This window comes from Tachyglossus aculeatus, chromosome 20 (genome assembly GCF_015852505.1).
Source record: "Tachyglossus aculeatus isolate mTacAcu1 chromosome 20, mTacAcu1.pri, whole genome shotgun sequence".
NCBI classification, from domain to species: domain Eukaryota; kingdom Metazoa; phylum Chordata; class Mammalia; order Monotremata; family Tachyglossidae; genus Tachyglossus; species Tachyglossus aculeatus.
In genome coordinates, this window is record NC_052085.1 from 32,548,585 (window position 1) to 32,570,629 (window position 22,045).

At 53.3% G+C, this 22,045-nt stretch overlaps 1 protein-coding gene across 3 annotated transcripts in view; it reads right to left on the bottom strand.

The window, feature by feature from the left end:
- Positions 1 to 13,865, bottom strand: part of FCHSD2 (FCH and double SH3 domains 2) — an 85,258-nt gene extending 71,393 nt beyond the window's left edge. For all 3 annotated transcript variants that reach the window (XM_038761916.1, XM_038761917.1, XM_038761915.1), the window contains exons 1-2: positions 13,692 to 13,865; positions 3,155 to 3,252 (exon numbers count right to left, since the gene is read on the bottom strand). In XM_038761916.1, the coding sequence (XP_038617844.1) occupies positions 3,155 to 3,252; positions 13,692 to 13,712 (119 nt within the window). In that variant the 5' untranslated portion in view covers positions 13,713 to 13,865. The remainder of the gene's footprint in view (positions 1 to 3,154; positions 3,253 to 13,691) is intronic.
- Positions 13,866 to 22,045: the final 8,180 nt, after the last annotated feature.

The window sequence follows — 22,045 nt, forward strand, 5'->3', positions numbered from 1 at the left end:
ATTTCCACTTTAATTTTGGCCCCCCCACCCCCCGAGACTGTAAGCTCCTTTTGGGCAGAAATCGTGTCTACCAACACTACTGTACTCTTCCGAGTGCTTAGTACCATGCTCTGCACCCAGTAAGCACTCAGTAAATACCATTGATTGACTGATTTCAACCTAAAGAGGGAAACAAGCTGACAGAGCTGTTTACCCAGGGAGGGAGGAGAAAGAAGAATAAGGATGGAACAGGCAGCAGCACGATTCTGTCAGGAGGCAAGCGCTGGCTAGGTCCAGTAAGTGAATGCAAGCTTGAATCGGCCTAAGTACTCAGCTTAGCGGGCCTGTCGTGTTGATGTTACTTGGGTTCGGGGTGGTAATTGGGGCAGGCTTCCTGCAGGACGAGGCGGGGTGCCCGCCTGCCACTTGTCTCCCCATGCCCACCCTACTGGAGGGCCAGGCAGGACACCCTGTCTCCCCACGCCCACACTCCCGGAGATGCCAACACAAAGGGTGCTTCCTGGAATTCTGAGGGATGGGGTTGGTGCCCTGCCCTGCCCCCGACCGGTCTCTGCACTCGACCGGAGGTGACACACGGTAAGAGGGCAACAGGCTGAGGCAGAACACCTCAGCAGCTGTTTGGGCTGGCCACCCCGGACAGCTAATAGTGTCTCAGGCCCTCCGGGCCCACACTCTGATCCCAAAGTCCAAAGCCAACAGGAAACCCCGTGCTAACTGGCATATTTTCCCCAAGCCCCGAAGGGCCCCTAGGCAACATAAATGGTTACTCTCGTCTGCCCCACCCCTTTTCTGAATCACTCATCCCTCCAAGACGGGAGCCAAGATAGGATGAGGAACCCCGGACTCCCTCCCCAGCTCCAAAAGTCCAACGAGGGAAATCACCGTCTGGTCTCCCTCTGGGGAGCAACTCCCCCACCCTCCGCTGGGCCTCCAACACCAGGGCCAGGCCTCCACGGCGTCAAACCGATGGTGCACGACACACCATCCCACCCACGGACTCTTTACAACCCCAAGGATTTCTGGCTTCGCCAAGAATGATGGACAAACACGGGGAGCATGCCTAGACCACTCACGGCGGACCGGGCCAGACGAAAAAACATTTTCCAAGAAGGAAATGTTGAAGATGTCAGTTCACTTCCAAAATCGATAGCTAAATGTGGCTTCGAGGCCACGGATGTCTCACGAGTCCCCCTCGCTGGCAGTTGAGGCCCCGGGCCCCTGCCAGGGCGGCGAGCGCTGCGTAAGAGGCCCTGGATAGTCCAGACAGACCCGGGGAGGGAGACCGGACCCCAAACCTGGTTGTCTGAATTTCCGTTCACAGCTGAAGGGAGATGATCTCAGAGGATGCCACTGAAACTGGCCAGGTTGGTCCTCTGGAGAAGAAGAGCGGCACAACCAGGTTGGCACAAGCGTTTCTAGACTTCTGGCAAAAAGGTCCAACCGACGCCTGAAAACAGTTGGGATGCTGGGCATCGTGCAAGTGGAGAGTGCTCCCCCACTGACTCTCAACTGCCCCCCTGACTCCTAAGCAATGCCACCCCAGCCAGGCCCGAGAACTTCCCAGGGCTGCAGGCCCGCGATCGATAACCTTAATCCACAGAACGGCTTTCAAATCTGGCCAAATCCCATTAATAAAGCGGAAAGCATCTGAGACAAGAATTCCCGTTTGGTCTCAGGCAACATCCAAGACGGCCCAACTTCCACTGGGCCTCCCCGGTGAGGGGAAAGACTTCCCCTTCCTTGGCCAAGTGCGGAGACAGAGGCCATTAGCAGCGGAGCGTGCTAACGCGAGAACACGAACTTCTCAGTGGGGATGCTCACGAACACCAAACTCCCACCCTGTCACCCACTTTGGGGAAAGGGGAGGTTTATGACTGTAGCAAAATAAAGGACACTGCCAACAACTCTGCTCTTCATTAACCACCACAGAAATAGTCACTGCTTTGACCCTAAGCACATTCCAGTGGGCCCGGAAGGGGAGGCGGGGGAGTTTGGGAGGAGAATGGGAGGAGTGAGTTGATTGGCAATGTCCCCAGGAGCAATGGGAATAGCGGGAAGAGAGTTGGCCTGGCTCAGCCTAGGGGAGAAGAGGCCTGTCCTTCAACCAGAGAGAGAGGCCTGGCCCCTTCCCCGGCTCTCACGAATCAGCTTCCTCCCGGCCACGCTGGAATAGGGGCAGAGTTAATAAGGATTGGTCAGAAACTCCCGAAAGACACCCAGACAGGAGTTCCTGAGAACTAGCCGCCTCCCAGCTGTCACTGCTGGGTTCATCGAGGAGATGGTCATTCCCTGCTGAAAGAGCGGCCGAACTACAGACCCAGTTCTCCTTCAATGAGGCCACTTTTAAGGAAACAAAAAACGCTCAATTTCTCAAAACCAAATATGCCGGGGAAGGAAACGCAGTCTCAATCTGTCGGTTACTCAATGTGGGGTAGGCCTGCAGAAAAGTAAATAGGAGGAAAAACTATTCCTTTCTAGGCATGAGTCTAGCTTCCTCGGCAAACCACGGTGACTGATTTTCATCTTGCTGCGATCGTTCCTGTCAGAATGACTTCGAGTGAGGGCTAGGAGGGGTGGAGCGCTCTAGGACAATCCAGGTGGCACCCACACTCTGCCCCCTGTGAACCTGACATTCAAGGACTAGATTCCAGAATGCTTGGAAAATCCCAGGAAACAGCTTATTTTATGGTGGACTTATTCGACGTACCCTAAAAAGGCATTTCATATAAATAGTTCATACACTCCCAGTCAACATTCAGTGTTAGTTTGGAAAATTCAACTAAAATCATCTTTCCACTTATTCATGCGTTGTCATTAACTTTATTAATTTATTATTTATTATTTATTTATCAATGACAACGCATGAATAAGTGAAAAGATGATTTTAAACACGCTCATTGGTTCAAAGGCTGCCACCCTTCACTGCTTCAGATATGCATTTATTCACCATCGCTTTCCCTGGGGCCAAGAAGAAAAAGCGGTCTGTACAGTGCTAGTTCCCATTACAATTTCCTGCTGAGCCCCAGCTTCAACAGCCCGAAAGCAGGAAATCCAAGAGGAAATTCCATCATCCGTTCCCAGAGTTTGGGACTCAAACGTTCTTCCAAATAGAGATATTAGAGGTTTTTTTTTTTAATGTTTGCTGAAACCTTACCTCATATCTTCAAGCAAATCACATTCTGCCTGATGCTTGGCTTGAAGTTTTGTCATCTGCTCAACTTGAACGTTTTTCAGTTCTTGTGTAACTTTCACCTAAAATACACCATATATTGGTAGAGGTCTCACTGCCATTTTAACCAACATAAATTCTTTAAGGAAAATACTCGCCACCTATCCACAAATTCACTAGTAGGCTCAAAGCGGGTACAAGATGATCTTGTGTAAATATGCCTACTTAATCCAGACAGTCCCCAGACAGCCCTAAAGGTCAGCAGAGGAAGAGGTATTGCGCATTAGCAGACAAACGCCCCACTCCTTCCGTCTACTGCCTGAAAGAGAATTTTCCTATTCCTTCCACACCCGGCGGACAGACCCACAAGGAGAAGGAGAGCTCGAGGGAAAGGAGGGAGAAAACGGGGATGGGGGCAGTTATGCTTTCCGTCCTTCCCACTGAACACTACAATTTACCCCTCCCCAAGAGGCACCGGCTCAATGGGGCATCGGAGGCGGGGACGGCTGGAAAGCAGCAGCCCACAGCCCTGGGGCGAAAAGCCGGCCAGCCTCGCCCACCAACAGTTTGGCAGTTGACCCGTTTCGACTCCCAAAGGGGCACGGTACTAGCCACCCCTGCATCTGCGGGGCTGCAAGGGGGCTATCACCCGGCTGGTCTGTGCGTCTGCCCCTGCAGCTGGCCAACGGGCCACCCTCGGAGGGCCCTGCCACGGGGTCCCTTTGCCACTACGGTCAGCGAGGTGACAGACGGACAAGCACGTGGCTGCACACAGGAAAACCCAAGGCAGAAAGACTCCCACCCCAAAATAGGAGGAAGGGAGGCCACTAAGAACCCCACAAGAAAGCCCCTGCCCCGCTCCTGGGGAATGCTTCCCAGCCTCCACTAGAAGCCCAGCCCGGGGCACAGACAATCAATCAATCAATCATATTTATTGAGCGCTTACTGTGTGCAGAGCACTGTACTAAGCGCTTGGGAAGTACAAGGACGGACAGGAAGGCCCGCTCTCGCCATCTCTCCCCTTCTGCCCCGTCCCCAAGCAGGACGTGGGGATGGAGCGACCAGCTGGGCAGGTGGGAAGGGGAGGGCCGACACTGGACCAGCGTCTCTGGAGCCTGAAAAACGGGGGAGGCTCTTGGCAGGCCTGCGCATGCACACACATACACATACAATCCCACAGCCCGCACACATGTACATATGTTTGTACATATTTATTACTCTATTTATTTCACTTGTTACATACTTATTCTATTTATTTTATTTGGCTTATATGTTTTGTTTTGTTGTCTGTCTCCCCCTTCCAGACTGCGAGCCCGCTGTTGGGTAGGGACCGTCTCTCTATGTTGCCGACTTGTCCAGTGCTCTGCACACTTTCATTCATTCATTCAATTGTATTTATTGAGCACTTACTGTGTGCAGAGCACTGGACTAAGCGCTTGGGAAGTACAAGTTGGCAACACATATAGAGGCAGTCCCTATTCATTCTTTCAATCGTATTTATTGAGCACTTACTGTGTGCAGAGCACTGGACTAAGCGCTTGGGAAGTACAAGTTGGCAACATATAGAGACGGTCCCTATTCATTCATTCAACCATATTTATTGAGCACTTACTGTGTACAGAGCACTGTACTAAGCGTTTGGGAAGTACAAGTTGGCAACATATAGAGACGGTCCCTATTCATTCATTCAATCGTATTTATTGAGCGCTTACTGTGTGCAGAGCACTGTACTAAGCGCTTGGGAAGTACAAGTTGGCAACACATAGAGACAATCCCTACCCAACAGTGGGCTCACGCTTGAATGACTGAATGAATGTGCATCCAGCTGCTGTACATTCATTCAACCGTATTTATGGAGTGCTTACTGTGTGCACAGCATTGTACTAAGCGCAAGTTGGCCACACATAGAGACAGTCCCTACCCAACAGTGGGCTCACGACTGAATGAATGAATGTGCATCCTGCTGCTGTACATTCATTCCACCGTATTTACTGTGCGCTTACTGTGGGCAGAGCACTGTACTAAGCACAAGTTGGCAACATATAGAGACGGTCCCAACCCAACAGTGGGCTCACGACTGAATGAATGAATGACTGTGCATCCAGATGCTGTACATTCATTCCGTCGTATTTACGGTGTGCTTACTGTGTGCAGAGCACTGTACTAAGCGCACGTTGGCCACACATAGAGACGGCCCCTACCCAAAAGTGGGCTCACGACTGAATGAATGTGCATCCAGCTACTGTACATTCATTCCATCGCATTTACGGCGTGCTTACTGTGTGCAGAGCACTGTACTAAGCGCAAGTTGGCCAAACATAGAGACGGCCCCTACCCAACAGTGGGCTCACGACTGAATGAATGAATGAATGCGCATCCAGCTTACTGTGTGCAGAGCACTGTACTAAGCGCAAATTGGCCACACATAGAGACGGCCCCTACCCAACAGTGGGCTCACAACTGAATGAATGTGCATCCAGGTGCTGTACATTCATTCCATCGTATTTACGGCGCGCTTACTGTGTGCACAGCACTGTACTAAGCGCAAGTTGGCCACACATAGATAGAAACAGCCCATACCCAACAGTGGGCTCATGACTGAATGAATGAATGAATGTGCATCCAGCTGCTGTACATTCATTCCATCACATTTACGGTGCACTTACTGTGTGTGCAGCACTATACTAAGTGCAAGTTGGCCACACATAGAGACGGCCCCTACCCAACGGTGGGCTCACGACTGAATGAATGAATGCGCATCCAGCTTACTGTGTGCAGAGCACTGTACTAAGCGCAAGTTGGCCACACGTAGAAACAGCCCCTACCCAACAGTGGGCTCATGACTGAATGAATGTGCATCCAGCTGCTGTACATTCATTCCACCGTATGTATGGAGCACTTACTGTATGCAGAGCACTGTACTAAGTGCAAGTTGGCCACACACAGAGACGGCCCCTACCCAACAGTGGGCTCACGACTGAATGAATGACTGAATGTGCATCCAGCCGCTGTACATTCATTCCACCGTATTTATGGAGCACTTACTGTGTGCACAGCACTGTACTAAGTGCAAGTTGGCCACACACAGAAACAGCCCCTTCCCAAGAGTGGGCTCACGACTGAATGAATGAATGAATGAATGCGCATCCAGCTAACTGTGTGTGGAGCACTGTACTAAGTGCAAGTTGGCCACACATAGGAACAGCCCCTACCCAACAGTGGGCTCACGACTGACTGAATGAATGAATGTGCATCCAGCTGCTGTACATCTGGCAAACACACCCCATCCACAGTCTTTTAGACTGTAAGCCCACTGTCTGGTAGGGACTGTCTCTCTATGTTGCCAACTTGGACTTCCCAAGCGCTTAGTCCAGTGCTCTGCACGCAGTAAGCGCTCACTAAACACGATTGATCGATTGACTGAATGAATGAATGTGCATCCAGCCGCTGTACATTCATCCCATCGTATTTATGGCACGCTTACTGTGTGCAGAGCACGGTACTAAGCGCAAGTTGGCCACACATAGAGACGGTCCCTACCCAACAGTGGGCTCATGACTGAATGAATGAATGAATGTGCATCCAGCTTACTGTGTGCAGAGCACTGTACTAAGCGCAAGTTGGCCACACATAGATACGGCCCCTACCCAACAGTGGGCTCACGACTGAATGAATGAATGAATGTGCATCCAGCTGCTGTACATCTGGCAAGCACACCCCATCCACAGTCTTTTAGACTGTGAGCCCACTGTTAGGTAGGGACTGTCTCTATATGTTGCCATCTTGTACTTCCCAAGTGCTTAGTCCAGTGCTCTGCACGCAGTAAGCGCTCACTAAATACGATTGATTGATTGACTGAATGAATGTGCATCCAGCCGCTGTACATTCATTCCATCGCATTTACGGTGCGCTTACTGTGTGCGGAGCACTGTACTAAGCGCACGTTGGCCACACATAGAGACGGCCCCTTCCCAACAGTGGGCTCACGACTGAATGAATGAATGAATGCGCATCCAGCTCACTGTGTGCAGAGCACTGTACTAAGCGCACGTTGGCCACATACAGAGACGGCCCCTTCCCAACAGTGGGCTCATGACTGAATGAATGTGCATCCAGCCGCTGTACATTCATTCCATCGTATTTATGGCGCGCTTACTGTGTGCGGAGCACTGTACTAAGTGCATGTTGGCCACACATAGAGACGGCCCCTACCCAACAGTGGGTTCACGACTGAATGAATGAATGAATGCGCATTCAGCTTACTGTGTGCGGAGCACTGTACTAAGCGCAAGTTGGCCACACATAGGAACAGCCCCTACCCAACGGTGGGCTCACGACTGAATGAATGAATGAATGCGCATCCAGCTGCTGTACAATCATTCCACCGTATTTACGGCGCGCTTACTGTGTGCACAGCACTGTACTAAGCGCAAGTTGGCCACACATAGAGACGGCCCCTTCCCAACAGTGGGCTCACGACTGAATGAATGAATGAATGCGCATCCAGCTCACTGTGTGTGGAGCACTGTACTAAGCGCAAGTTGGCCTCACATAGGAACAGCCCCTACCCAACAGTGGGCTCACGACTGAATGAATGAATGCGCATCCAGCTTACTGTGTGCAGAGCACTGTACTAAGCGCAAGTTGGCCACACACAGTGACGGCCCCTACCCAACAGTGGGCTCACGACTGAATGAATGAATGAATGCGCATCCAGCCGCTGTACATCTGGCAAGCACACCCCATCCACAGTCTTTTAGACTATGAGCCCACTGTTGGGTAGGGACTGTCTCTATATGTTGCCATCTTGTACTTCCCAAGTGCTTAGTACAGTGCTCTGCACACAGTAAGCGCTCACTAAATACGATTGATTGACTGAATGAATGTGCATCCAGCCGCTGTACGTTCATTCCACCGTATTTACGGCGCGCTTACTGTGTGCGGAGCACTGTACTAAGCGCACGTTGGCCACACATAGAGAGGGCCCCTTCCCAACAGTGGGCTCACGGCTGAATGAATGAATGAATGCGCATCCAGCTTACTGTGTGCGGAGCACTGTACTAGGCGCACGTTGGCCACACATAGAAACGGCCCCTTCCCAACAGTGGGCTCACGACTGACTGAATGTGCATCCAGCTGCTGTACATTCATTCCATCGTATTTACGGCACGCTTACTGTGTGCGGAGCACTGTACTAAGCGCACGTTGGCCACACACAGAGACGGCCCCTACCCAACAGTGGGCTCACGACTGAATGAATGAATGAATGCGCATCCAGCTTACTGTGTGCGGAGCACTGTACTAAGCGCAAGTTGGCCACACATAGGAACAGCCCCTACCCAACAGTGGGCTCACGACTGAATGAATGAATGAATGCGCATCCAGCTTACTGTGTGCGGAGCACTGTACTAAGCGCAAGTTGGCCTCACACAGGAACAGCCCCTACCCAACAGTGGGCTCACGACTGAATGAATGAATGAATGAATGAATGGGCATCCAGCCGCTGTACATCTGGCAAGCACACCCCATCCACAGTCTTTTAGACTGCGAGCCCACTGTTGGGTAGGGACTGTCTCTATATGTTGCCATCTTGTACTTCCCAAGTGCTTAGTACAGTGCTCTGCACACAGTAAGCGCTCACTAAATATGATTGATTGACTGAATGAATGTGCATCCAGCTGCTGTACATTCATTCCATTGCATTTATGGTGCGCTTACTGTGTGCGGAGCACTGTACTAAGCGCACATTGGCCACACATAGAGACGGCCCCTTCCCAACAGTGGGCTCACGACTGAATGAATGAATGAATGCGCATCCAGCTTACTGTGTGTGGAGCACTGTACTAGGCGCAAGTTGGCCACACATAGAAATGGCCCCTTCCCAACAGAGGGCTCACGACTGAATGAATGAATGAATGCGCATCCAGCTCACTGTGTGTGGAGCACTGTACTAAGTGCACGTTGGCCACACACAGAGACGGCCCCTACCCAACAGTGGGCTCACGACTGAATGAATGAATGAATGCGCATCCAGCTCACTGTGTGTGGAGCACTGTACTAAGCGCACGTTGGCCACACACAGAGACGGCCCCTTCCCAACAGTGGGCTCACGACTGAATGACTGAATGAATGCGCATCCAGCCGCTGTACAATCATTCCACTGTATTTACGGCGCGCTTACTGTGTGCACAGCACTGTAGTAAGCGCAAGTTGGCCACACATAGAGACGGCCCCTTCCCAACAGTGGGCTCACGACTGAATGAATGAATGAATGCGCATCCAGCTCACTGTGTGCGGAGCTCTGTACTAAGCGCACGTTGGCCACACATAGAGACGGCCCCTTCCCAACAGTGGGCTCACGACTGAATGAATGAATGAATGTACATCCAGCCGCTGTACAATCATTCCACTGTATTTACGGCGCGCTTACTGTGTGCACAGCACTGTACTAAGCGCACGTTGGCCACACATAGAGACGGCCCCTACCCAACAGTGGGCTCACGACTGAATGAATGAATGAATGCGCATCCAGCTCACTGTGTGCGGAGCTCTGTACTAAGCGCACGTTGGCCACACATAGAGACGGCCCCTTCCCAACAGTGGGCTCACGACTGAATGAATGAATGAATGCGCATCCAGCTTACTGTGTGCGGAGCACTGTACTAGGCACAAGTTGGCCACACATAGAAACGGCCCCTTCCCAACAGTGGGCTCACGACTGAATGAATGACTGAATGAATGAATGAATGGGCATCCAGCCGCTGTGCATCTGGCAAGCACACCCCATCCACAGTCTTTTAGACTGCGAGCCCACTCTTGGGTAGGGACTGTCTCTAGATGTTGCCAACTTGGACTTCCCAAGCGCTTAGTACAGTGCTCTGCACACAGTAAGCGCTCACTAAATACGATTGATTGACTGAATGAATGTGCATCCAGCCGCTGTACATTCATTCCATCGTATTTACGGCGCGCTTACTGTGTGCGGAGCACTGTACTGAGCGCAAGTTGGCCACACATAGAAACGTCCCCTACCCAACAGTGGGCTCACGACTGAATGAATGAATGAATGTGCATCCAGCTTACTGTGTGCAGAGCACTGTACTAAGCGCAAGTTGGCCACACATAGGAACAGCCCCTACCCAACGGTGGGCTCACGACTGAATGAATGAATGAATGTGCATCCAGCCGCTGTACATTCATTCCATCGCATTTGCAGCGCACTTACTGTGTGCGGAGCACTGTACTAAGCGCATGTTGGCCACACATAGAAACGGCCCCTTCCCAACAGTGGGCTCACGACTGAATGAATGAATGAATGCGCATCCAGCTCACTGTGTGCGGAGCACTGTACTAAGCGCACGTTGGCCACACATAGAGACGGCCCCTTCCCAACAGTGGGCTCACGACTGAATGAATGAATGAATGCGCATCCAGCTCACTGTGTGTGGAGCACTGTACTAAGCGCACGTTGGCCACACACAGAGACGGCCCCTACCCAACAGTGGGCTCACGACTGAATGAATGAATGAATGCGCATCCAGCTCACTGTGTGCGGAGCACTGTACTAAGCGCACGTTGGCCACACATAGAGACGGCCCCTTCCCAACAGTGGGCTCACGACTGAATGAATGAATGAATGCGCATCCAGCCGCTGTACATCTGGCAAGCACACCCCATCCACAGTCTTTTAGACTATGAGCCCACTGTTGGGTAGGGACTGTCTCTATATGTTGCCATCTTGTACTTCCCAAGTGCTTAGTACAGTGCTCTGCACACAGTAAGCGCTCACTAAATACGATTGATTGACTGAATGAATGTGCATCCAGCCGCTGTACATTCATTCCATCGTATTTATGGCGCGCTTACTGTGTGCGGAGCACTGTACTAAGCGCAAGTTGGCCACACATAGAGACGGCCCCTACCCAACAGTGGGCTCACGACTGAATGAATGAATGAATGTGCATCCAGCTCACTGTGTGCGGAGCACTGTACTAAGCGCAAGTTGGCCACACATAGGAACAGCCCCTACCCAACGGTGGGCTCACGACTGAATGAATGAATGAATGTGCATCCAGCCGCTGTACATTCATTCCATCGCATTTGCAGCGCACTTACTGTGTGCGGAGCACTGTACTAAGCGCATGTTGGCCACACATAGAAACGGCCCCTTCCCAACAGTGGGCTCACGACTGAATGAATGAATGAATGCGCATCCAGCTCACTGTGTGCGGAGCACTGTACTAAGCGCACGTTGGCCACACATAGAGACGGCCCCTTCCCAACAGTGGGCTCACGACTGAATGAATGAATGAATGCGCATCCAGCTCACTGTGTGTGGAGCACTGTACTAAGCGCAAGTTGGCCTCACACAGGAACAGCCCCTACCCAACAGTGGGCTCACGACTGAATGAATGAATGAATGAATGAATGGGCATCCAGCCGCTGTACATCTGGCAAGCACACCCCATCCACAGTCTTTTAGACTGCGAGCCCACTGTTGGGTAGGGACTGTCTCTATATGTTGCCATCTTGTACTTCCCAAGTGCTTAGTACAGTGCTCTGCACACAGTAAGCGCTCACTAAATATGATTGATTGACTGAATGAATGTGCATCCAGCTGCTGTACATTCATTCCATTGCATTTATGGTGCGCTTACTGTGTGCGGAGCACTGTACTAAGCGCACATTGGCCACACATAGAGACGGCCCCTTCCCAACAGTGGGCTCACGACTGAATGAATGAATGAATGCGCATCCAGCTTACTGTGTGTGGAGCACTGTACTAGGCGCAAGTTGGCCACACATAGAAATGGCCCCTTCCCAACAGAGGGCTCACGACTGAATGAATGAATGAATGCGCATCCAGCTCACTGTGTGTGGAGCACTGTACTAAGTGCACGTTGGCCACACACAGAGACGGCCCCTACCCAACAGTGGGCTCACGACTGAATGAATGAATGAATGCGCATCCAGCTCACTGTGTGTGGAGCACTGTACTAAGCGCACGTTGGCCACACACAGAGACGGCCCCTTCCCAACAGTGGGCTCACGACTGAATGACTGAATGAATGCGCATCCAGCCGCTGTACAATCATTCCACTGTATTTACGGCGCGCTTACTGTGTGCACAGCACTGTACTAAGCGCAAGTTGGCCACACATAGAGACGGCCCCTTCCCAACAGTGGGCTCACGACTGAATGAATGAATGAATGCGCATCCAGCTCACTGTGTGCGGAGCACTGTACTAGGCGCACGTTGGCCACACACAGAGACGGCCCCTTCCCAACAGTGGGCTCACGACTGAATGAATGAATGAATGCCCATCCAGCTTACTGTGTGCGGAGCACTGTACTAAGCGCACATTGGCCACACATAGAGACGGCCCCTTCCCAACAGTGGGCTCACGACTGAATGACTGAATGAATGCGCATCCAGCCGCTGTACAATCATTCCACTGTATTTACGGCGCGCTTACTGTGTGCACAGCACTGTAGTAAGCGCAAGTTGGCCACACATAGAGACGGCCCCTTCCCAACAGTGGGCTCACGACTGAATGAATGAATGAATGCGCATCCAGCTCACTGTGTGTGGAGCACTGTACTAAGCGCACTTTGCCCACACATAGAGACGGCCCCTTCCCAACAGTGGGCTCACGACTGAATGAATGAATGAATGCGCATCCAGCTCACTGTGTGCGGAGCACTGTACTAGGCGCAAGTTGGCCACACATAGAAACGGCCCCTTCCCAACAGTGGGCTCACGACTGAATGAATGAATGAATGCCCATCCAGCTCACTGTGTGCGGAGCACTGTACTAGGCGCAAGTTGGCCACACATAGAAACGGTCCCTTCCCAACAGTGGGCTCACGACTGAATGAATGACTGACTGACTGACTGACTGAATGAATGGGCATCCAGCCGCTGTACATCTGGCAAGCACACCCCGTCCACAGTCCTTTAGACTGCGAGCCCACCGTTGGGTAGGGCCAACTTGGGACTTCCCAAGCGCTTAGTCCAGTAAGCGCTCAATAAACACGATTGATTTTAGACTGTGAGCCCACTGTTGGGTAGGGGCCGTCTCTATGCGTTGCCGATTTGTACTTCCCAAGCGCTTAGGACAGTGCTCTGCGCCTAGTAAGCGCTCGATAAATACGATCGATTGATTGATTGATTGATTGATCCGTACGGGTGCACTGTCGACCCACGCACCCGGCGCTTAGTACAGCGCTTGGCGCCTAGTAAGCGCTTAGTCCATGCCGTTATTATTATTATTATTATAATTATTATAGGCTCCTCAATACCATGGGCACCGCCTGGCCCACCTGCCCCCTGCCCCGCGTGCACGTGCTCGTCCCCTCAGCGGCGGCGCGCGTGCGCGCCCCCGCCCCCCTCAGGAGCGCGCCCCCGCGTCGTGTCCCCCTCAGGCGCGCGCCCCCCGCGTCGTGTCCCCCTCAGGCGCGCGCCCCCGCGTCGCGTCCCCCTCCCCGTCGGCCTTTGTTCGCCCCCCCCCCCCGCTCTCACCTTCCTCGGCGGCGGCTGCATGGTGCTGGAGGGACATCAACCCGGCCCGGCGGGAGCGCGCGGGCGGGAGCGCGCGGGCGTGTGCGCGTGCGTGGGACGGGACTGTGGGGAGCGACTCTGCCTGTCTGTCTGTGTGTGTGTGTGTGTGTGTGGCGGCAGGAGCCTCGTCCCCTTTCGGCCGGGTTCGGGCGGGTTCGGGCGGACTCGGCTCCTCGGCCCCCGAGGGCCCCTCCCGGCCCGTCAGCAGCAGGCCGCGGGACTTCCGGCCCCTCGGCTCGCGCTCGGCCCGGCCCGGCAGCGCCCCGCCGAGGCCCCAGGGGCGCCCGCAGGTCGGGCGACAGCGCCGCGCCGCGTCCGGACCCCGGCAGGGTCCCCGCCCGCCACGACCATAGAGACCCAGCCCGCCTCGGCGGCTAGAGGCACCCCGATGTCGGGGGGGGGGGGGGGAGGAGGGGGAGGTCCCCTCGTCTGCAGAGCGTGCCCCGCCCGCTGCGGGCCGCCAGGCGCGGGGGAGAGCCGAGGGGGCGCGCGTGGACGGGAGGGAGATGGAGGGGGGGCGTCTCGCGCACTTTCCCCCGTGAGGGAGATGGGGAGGGGGCAGCCTCAAGCACTTTCCCCCGTGAGGGAGATGGAGAGGGGGCCGCCTCAAGCACTTTACCCCGTGAGGGAGATGGAGAGGGGGCCGCCTCAAGCACTTTCCCGCCCTGCGCGCGCGGCAGTGTCGAGATGCGGGGGGGGGGGGGGCGCCTCGCGCACTTTCCCGCCCTGCGCGCGTGGCCGTGAGGGAGAGGGGGACGCCCCGCGCGCGCGGCAGTGTCGAGATGGAGGGGGGGCCGCCTCGCGCACTTTCCCGCCTCCCGCGCGTGGCCGTGAGGGAGATGGAGGGGGCCGCCTCGCGCACTTTCCCGCCCTGCGCGCGCGGCAGTGTCGAGATGGGGAGGGGCCGCCTCGCGCACTTTCCCGCGCTGCGTGCGCGGCAGTGTCGAGGCTGTCCATCTCCTCGCCCCCTTCTACCTCACCTCTCTTCTGTCCTTCTCCAGCCCAGCCCGCACCCTCCGCTTCTGCCGCCGCTCACCTCCTCACCGTTAGGCCTCGTTCTCGCCTGTCCCGCCATCGACCCCCGGCCCACGTCCTCCCCCGGGCCCGGAATGCCCTCCCTCTGCCCATCTGCCAAGCTAGCTCTCTTCCTCCCTTCAAGGCCCTACTGAGAGCTCACCTCCTCCAGGAGGCCTTCCCAGACTGAGCCTCTTCCTTCCTCTCCCCCTCGTTCCCCTCTCCTTCCCCCCATCTTACCTCCTTCCCTTCCCCACAGCACCTGTATATATGTTTGTACATATTTATTATTCTATTTATTTATTTATTTTACTTGTACATGTCTAGTCTATTTTATTTTATTAGTATGTTTGGTTTTGTTCTCTGTCTCCCCCTTTTAGACTGTGAGCCCACTGTTGGGTAGGGACTGTCTCTATATGTTGCCAACTTGTACTTCCCAAGGGCCTAGTACAGTGCCCTGCACACAGTAAGCGCTCAATAAATACGATTGATTGATTGATTGAGATGGAGGGGGGGGCGCCTCGCGCACTTTCCCGCCCCGTGCGCGTGGCCGTGAGGGAGATGGAGGGGGCTGCTTCGCGCACTTTCCCACCCTGTGCGCGCGGCAGTGTCGATATGGGGGGGGGGGGGGCTCGCGCACTTTCTAGACTGTGAGCCCGCTGTTGGGTTGGGACTGTCCCTATGTATTGCCGACTTGTACTTCCCAAGCGCTTAGTACAGTGCTCTGCACACAGTAAGCTTTCAATAAATATGATTGATTGATTTCCCGCCCTGCGTGCGCGGCAGTGCCGAGATGGGGGGGGCGCCTCGCGCACTTTCCCGCCCCGCGCACGTGGCCATGAGGGAGATAATAATAATAATAATGGCATTTTATTAAGCGCTTACTATGTGCAAAGCACTGTTCTAAGCGCTGGGGGGATACATGGTGATCAGGTTGTCCCACGTGGGGCTCACAGTCGTAATCCCCATTTTACAGATGAGGTAACAGGCCCGGAGAAGTTAAGTGACTTGCCCAAATGGAGGGGGCCGCCTCGCGCACTTTCCCGCCCTGCGCGCGCGCGCGGCAGTGTCGAGATGGGGGTGGCGCCCCGCGCGCGTGGCCGTGAGGGAGATACTAATAATAATGATGGCATTTATTAAGCGCTTACTATGTGCAAAGCACTGTTCTAAGCGCTGGGGGGATACATGGTGATCAGGTTGTCCCACGCGTGGGGCTCACAGTCGTAATCCCCATTTTACAGATGAGGTAACTGAGGCCCGGAGAAGTGAAGTGACTTGCCCAAATGGAGGGGGCCGCCTCGCGCACTTTCCCGCCCTGCGCGCGCGGCAGTGCCGAGATGGAGAGGGGGCGCCTCGCGCACTTTCCCGCCCTGCGCGCGTGGCCGTGAGGGAGATGGAGCGGGGGGCGCCTCGCGCACTTTCCCGCCCCGCGCGCGCGGCAGTGTCGATATGGAGGGGGGGGCGCCTCGCGCACTTCCTAGACTGTGAGCCCGCTGTTGGGTAGGGACTGTCTCTATGTGTTGCCGACTTGTACTTCCCAAGCGCTTAGTACAGTGCTCTGCACACAGTAAGCGCTCAATAAATACGATTGATTGATTGATTTCCTGCCCTAAGCGCGCGGCAGTGCCGAGATGGGGGGGGCCGCCTCGCGCACTTTCCCGCCCAGCGCGCGTGACCGTGAGGGAGATGGACAGGGGGCGCCTCGCGCACTTTCCCGCCCTGCGCGCGCGGCAGTGCCGAGATGGGGGGGGGGGGGCGCCTCGCGCACTTTCCCGCCCCGCGCGCGTGGCCGTGAGGGAGATAATAATAATAATAATAATGGCATTTTATTAAGCGCTTACTATGTGCAAAGCACTGTTCTAAGCGTTGGGGGGATACATGGTGATCAGGTTGTCCCACGTGGGGCTCACAGTCGTAATCCCCATTTTACAGGTGAGGTAACTGAGGCCCAGAGAAGTGAAGTGACTTGCCCAAATGGAGGGGGCCGCCTCGCGCACTTTCCTGCCCTGCGCGCGCGGCAGTGCCGTCTGAGGTGGAGGCGCGAGGGTTGGGCGCCCACTGCAGGCGGCGCGAGGCTGTGCGCTGGAGGGGGGGGGCGGCTGCAGTGCGAGGATGCAGTGCGCGAGTGCAGTGCCCTGTCAGACCCGCGCGCCAGCCCCTGCAGCGCAATAATAATAATAATAATGATGGCATTTGTTAAGCGCTTACTATGTGCAGAGCACTGTTCTAAGCGCTGGGGGGGATACGAGGTGATCTAGTTGTCCCACGTGGGGCTCGCAGTCTTAATCCCCGTTTTACAGATGAGATAACTGAGGCTCAGAGAAGTAAAGTGAGTTGCCCAAGGTCACACAGCAGACATGAGGCAGAGCCGGGATTCGAACCCAAGACCTCTGACTCCAAAGCCCGTGCTCTTTCCACAGAGCCACGCTGCATCTCTAAGTCTCCAGCGTCTGACGGATTTGCTGCAGAAGACCAAGATTGCGTTGGTCTCGCCCCCTCCTACCTCGCCTCTCTTCCCTCCGTCTACATACCTGCCCGCATGCTCCGCTCCTCTGGTGCCAACCTTAATAATAATGATGGTATTTGCTAAGTGCTTACTATCAATCAATCAATCAATCGTATTTATTGAGCGCTTACTGTGTGCAGAGCACTGTACTAAGCGCTTGGGAAGTACAAGTCGGCAACATATAGAGACAGTCCCTACACAACAGTGGGCTCACAGTCTAGAAAGTGGGCTCACAGTCTAGGTGCGAAGCACTGTTCTAAGTGCTGGGGGGGGATACAAGGTGATCAGGTTGTCCCCTGTGGGGCTCACCGTCTTAATCTCCATTTTACAGACGAGGGAACTGAGGCTCAGAGAAGTGAAGTGACTCGCCCAAAGTCACACAGCTGACAATTTGCAGAGCTGGGATTTGAATCCATGACCTCTGACTCCAGAGCCCGTGTTCTTTTCACTGAACCACGCAGTTTTGTTCTCTGTCTCCCCCTTCTAGACTGTGAGCCCACTGTTGGGTAGGGACTGTCTCTATATGTTGCCAACTTGTACTTCTCTAGCGCTTAGTACAGTGCTCTGCACACAGTAAGTGCTCAATAAATGCGATTGATTGCCCTGTACACAGTAAGTGCTCAATAAATACAAATGAATGAATGAATGAATCCTTCTCATTTCTCACTGACCCTCCATCTCCAACTCTGTCTCTGACCTGGAAAGCCCTCCCTCCTCAACTCTGCCAGGCAATGACTCTCCCCCCCTCCTGAAGAACATCTCCTCCAAGAAGCCTTCCCAGACTATGCCCCACTTTTCCTCATCTCCCACTCTGCATCGCCCTGACTCCTCCCTCCGCTCTTCCCTCCTCTCCCTGCCCCACAGCATTTATGTATATATCTGTCGTTTTATGTATGTATATTGAGGTCTGTTTAATTTTATTGATGTCCGTCTCCCCGCCTCTAGACCCTGAGGTCGTTGCCAGCAAGGGTTGTCGCTTTTTATTGCTGTATTGTACCTTCCCAAGCGCTTAGTACAGTGCCTTGCACACAGTAAGCACTCAGTAAATACGATTGAATGAATGAAGGAATGTGTTGTGGAGAGGGTGAGATTGAACTCAGGCTGTCCCTGCCCTCAGCAGTGGGCCCCCTCCCTCCAGGGCAATTTGCACCCTGCTGACCACTGAGGACGCCTGGATCCGGTGGTTGACAGGAGGTGGGTGCCCTTAGACAAGTCCAGGCCTCAGTTGACCCCTGTAAAATGGAAGGGGCGGTGAAGAGGGGCTCTTTGGAGAGGGTAATAGGTCGGGGTGGTCTACTCCCGTAGAGAACTCATTAGCTCCCATAGCTTCAACTACCACCTCTACGCAGGTGATGCCCAAATCTACATCTCCAGCCCTGATCTCTCTCCCACTTTGAAGTCTTGCATTTCCTCCTGCCTTGGAGACTTCTGTACTTGGATGTCCTCCCTTCACCTCAAACGTAACTTGGCCAAAACAGAGCTCCTTATCGTCCCACCCAAACTCTGTCCTCCCCCTGACTTTCCCATCACTTTGGCCGGTACCACCATCCTCCTGTCTCACAAGCCGGTAACCTCGGTGTCACCCTGACGTCATCTCATTCAACCCACATATTCAATCCATCACTAATTCCTGTCAACCCCACCTTCACAACATCGCTAAAATCCGCCCTTTCCTCTCCAACCAAACCGCTACCACGTTAATACAATCATACTGTCCCGTCTGGATTACTGCATCAGCTCCCTTGCTGATCTCCTAGCCTCCTAACTCTCCGGGCTCCAGTCCATACTTCACTGTGCTGCCCGGGTCATTTTTCTACAGAAACGTTCAGGACACATTTCCCCACTCTTCCAAAAACCCAGTAGTTGCCCATCCACCTCCGCATCAAACAAAAACTCCTCACCATTGACTTCAAAGAACTCAATCACTTTGCCCCCTCCTACCTCACCTCGCTACTCTCCTACGACAACGCAGCCCGCACCCTTCACTCCTCTAATGTTAATCTTATCACTGTGACTCGATCTCACCACCCACCCCTACCCCTCGTCCTACCTCTGGCCTCCCTCCTCTAATCCGACAGACAATGACTCTCTCCCCCTTCAAAGCCTTATTGAAGGCACATCTCAATAAATACGATTGATGATGATCTCCCAGAGGCCCTTCCTAAACCCCCTGTTCTTCTTCTCCCACTCCCTTCTGCGTCGCCCTGACTTGCTCCCTTTGTTCTCCCCCCACCCCCAGCCCCATAGCACTTATGTACATATCCGTAATTTATTTATTTACATTAATGTCTGTCCCACCCGCCCTCCCCCCGAAACTGTAAGGTCGTTGTGGACAGGAATGTGTCTGTTTATTGTTGTATTGTGCTCTTCCCCCCTCCCCCCACCCCACAGCACTTAGGTATATATCTGTAATTTAATTTATTTATATTGATGTCTGATTGTTTATATTGATGTCGGTTCCCCTCCCCCAGAATCTGAGCTCTTTGCGGGCAGGGATTGTCACTCTTTATTGCTGTATTGTATTCTGTATTGTATTCTCCCAAGTGCTTAGTACAGTACAGTGCTCAATAAATACGATTGAATGAATGAATTGGGGGGTCAGTGGGAGGGAAAGATGGAGGTGGGGACGCACTGAGGAAGAAGCCCCAGCCTCAAGGTATGTGGTTCGTTCCTCAGCTTCCCCTCCCCTCCCTATCATCCCAACTCGCTTTCTTTGCTGTACCCCCACACACATAATAATAATAATAATGATAGCATTTGTTAAGTACTTACTATGTGCAAAGCACTGTTCTAAGTGCTGGGGACGATGCAAGGTGATCAGGTTATCCCACGTGGGGCTCACAGTCTTAATCCCCATTTTACAGATGAGGTAACTGGGGCACAGAGAAGTTAAGTGACTTGCCCAAGGTCACACAGTTGACAATTGGTGGAGCAGGGATTTGAACCCATGACCTCTGACTCCCAAACCCGTGCTCTTTCCTTTGAGCCACAGTGCTTCTCGCACATCACTTGTGTATATACGTACATATCTATAATTCTATTTATTTAGAGAAGCAGCGTGGCTCAGTGGAAAGAGCATGGGCTTTGGAGTCAGACGTCATGGGTTCGAATCCCGGCTCCACCACAAGTCTGCTGTGTGACCTTGGGCAACTCACTTAACTTCTCTGAGCCTCAGTTCCCTCATCTGTAAAAATGGGGATTAAGACTGTGAGCCCCACGTGGGACAACTTGATCACACTGTATTCCCCCCAGTGCTTACAGCAGTGCTTTGCACATAGTAAGCGCTTAACAAATGCCATCATTATTATTAATTCTATTTATTTATATTAATGCCTTACTTGTTTTGATGTGTATATAGATCTCTAATTCTATTTATTTATATTGATGCTATCGATGCCTGTTTACTTGTTTTGGTGTCTGTCTCCCCCCTTCTAGACTGTTAGCACGTTTTGGGCAGGGATTGTCGCTGGTGCTGAATTGTACTTTCCAAGCGCTTAGTACAGCGCTCTGCACACAGTACGCACTCAATAAATTTCAATGAATGAATGACGGCAGGGGTAAAATGTCCTTTACCGCCTTCTTGTCCGGATTCCGTTTACAGGCTGCCGGGTCCCTTCTCTCCTTATACAGCCCGGCCCGCACCCTCCGCTCCTCTGCCTCTCACCTCCTCACCGTGCCTCGTTCTTGCCTGTCCCGCCATCGACCCCCGGCCCACGTCCTCCCCATGGCCCGGAATGCCCTCCCTCTGCCCATCCGCCAAGCTAGCTCTCTTCCTCCCTTCAAGGCCCTACTGAGAGCTCACCTCCTCCAGGAGGCCTTCCCACACTGAGCCCCCTCCTTCCTCTCCCTCTCGTCCCCCCTCCATCCCCCCATCTTACCTCCTTCCCTTCCCCACAGCACCTGTATATATGTATATATGTTTGTACATATTTATTACTCTATTTATTTATTTATTTATCTTGTACCTATCTATTCTATTTATTTTATTTTGTTAGTATGTTTGGTTTTGTTCTCCGTCTCCCCCTTTTAGACTGTGAGCCCACTGTTGGGTAGGGGACTGTCTCTATATGTTGCCAACTTGTACTTCCCAAGCGCTTAGTACAGTGCTCTGCACACAGTAAGTGCTCAATAAATACGATTGATTGATTGATTGATTGACTGATTGATTTCACCTAGGCCAAAACGTCCCCCTCCACCCTGAGTCGCCTAGGACGCAGGCAGCCCGCCCGCCCGCTATTTCCTCTGTGACCACCAGGGGGCGCTTGACCACGGCCGAAAAGGGGAGCGGGTCACGTGGTGGCAGGGCCGCCCGGGGCCACGTGGGCCGGACCATCAATCAATCAATCAATCAATCAATCGTATTTATTGAGCTATTACTGTGTGCAGAGCACTGTACTAAGCGCTTGGGAAGTACAAGTTGGCAACATATAGAGACAGTCCCTACCCAACAACGGGCTCACAGTCTAGAAGGGGGAGACAGACGACAAAACAAAACATGTGGACGGGTGTCAAGTCGTCAGAACAAATGGAAATAAAGCTAGACGCACATCATTAACAAAATAAATAAAATTGTAAATATGTACAAGTGAAATAAATAGAATAATAAATCTGTACAAACATATATACAGGTGCTGTGGGGAGGGGAAGGAGGTAGGGCAGGGGATGGGGAGGAGGAGATGAAAAAGGGGGCTCGGTGTGGGAAGGCCTCCTGGAGGAGGTGAGCTCTCAGTAGGGCTTTGAAGGGAGGAAGAGAGCTAGCTTGGCGGATGTGTGGAGGGAGGGCATTCCAGGCCAG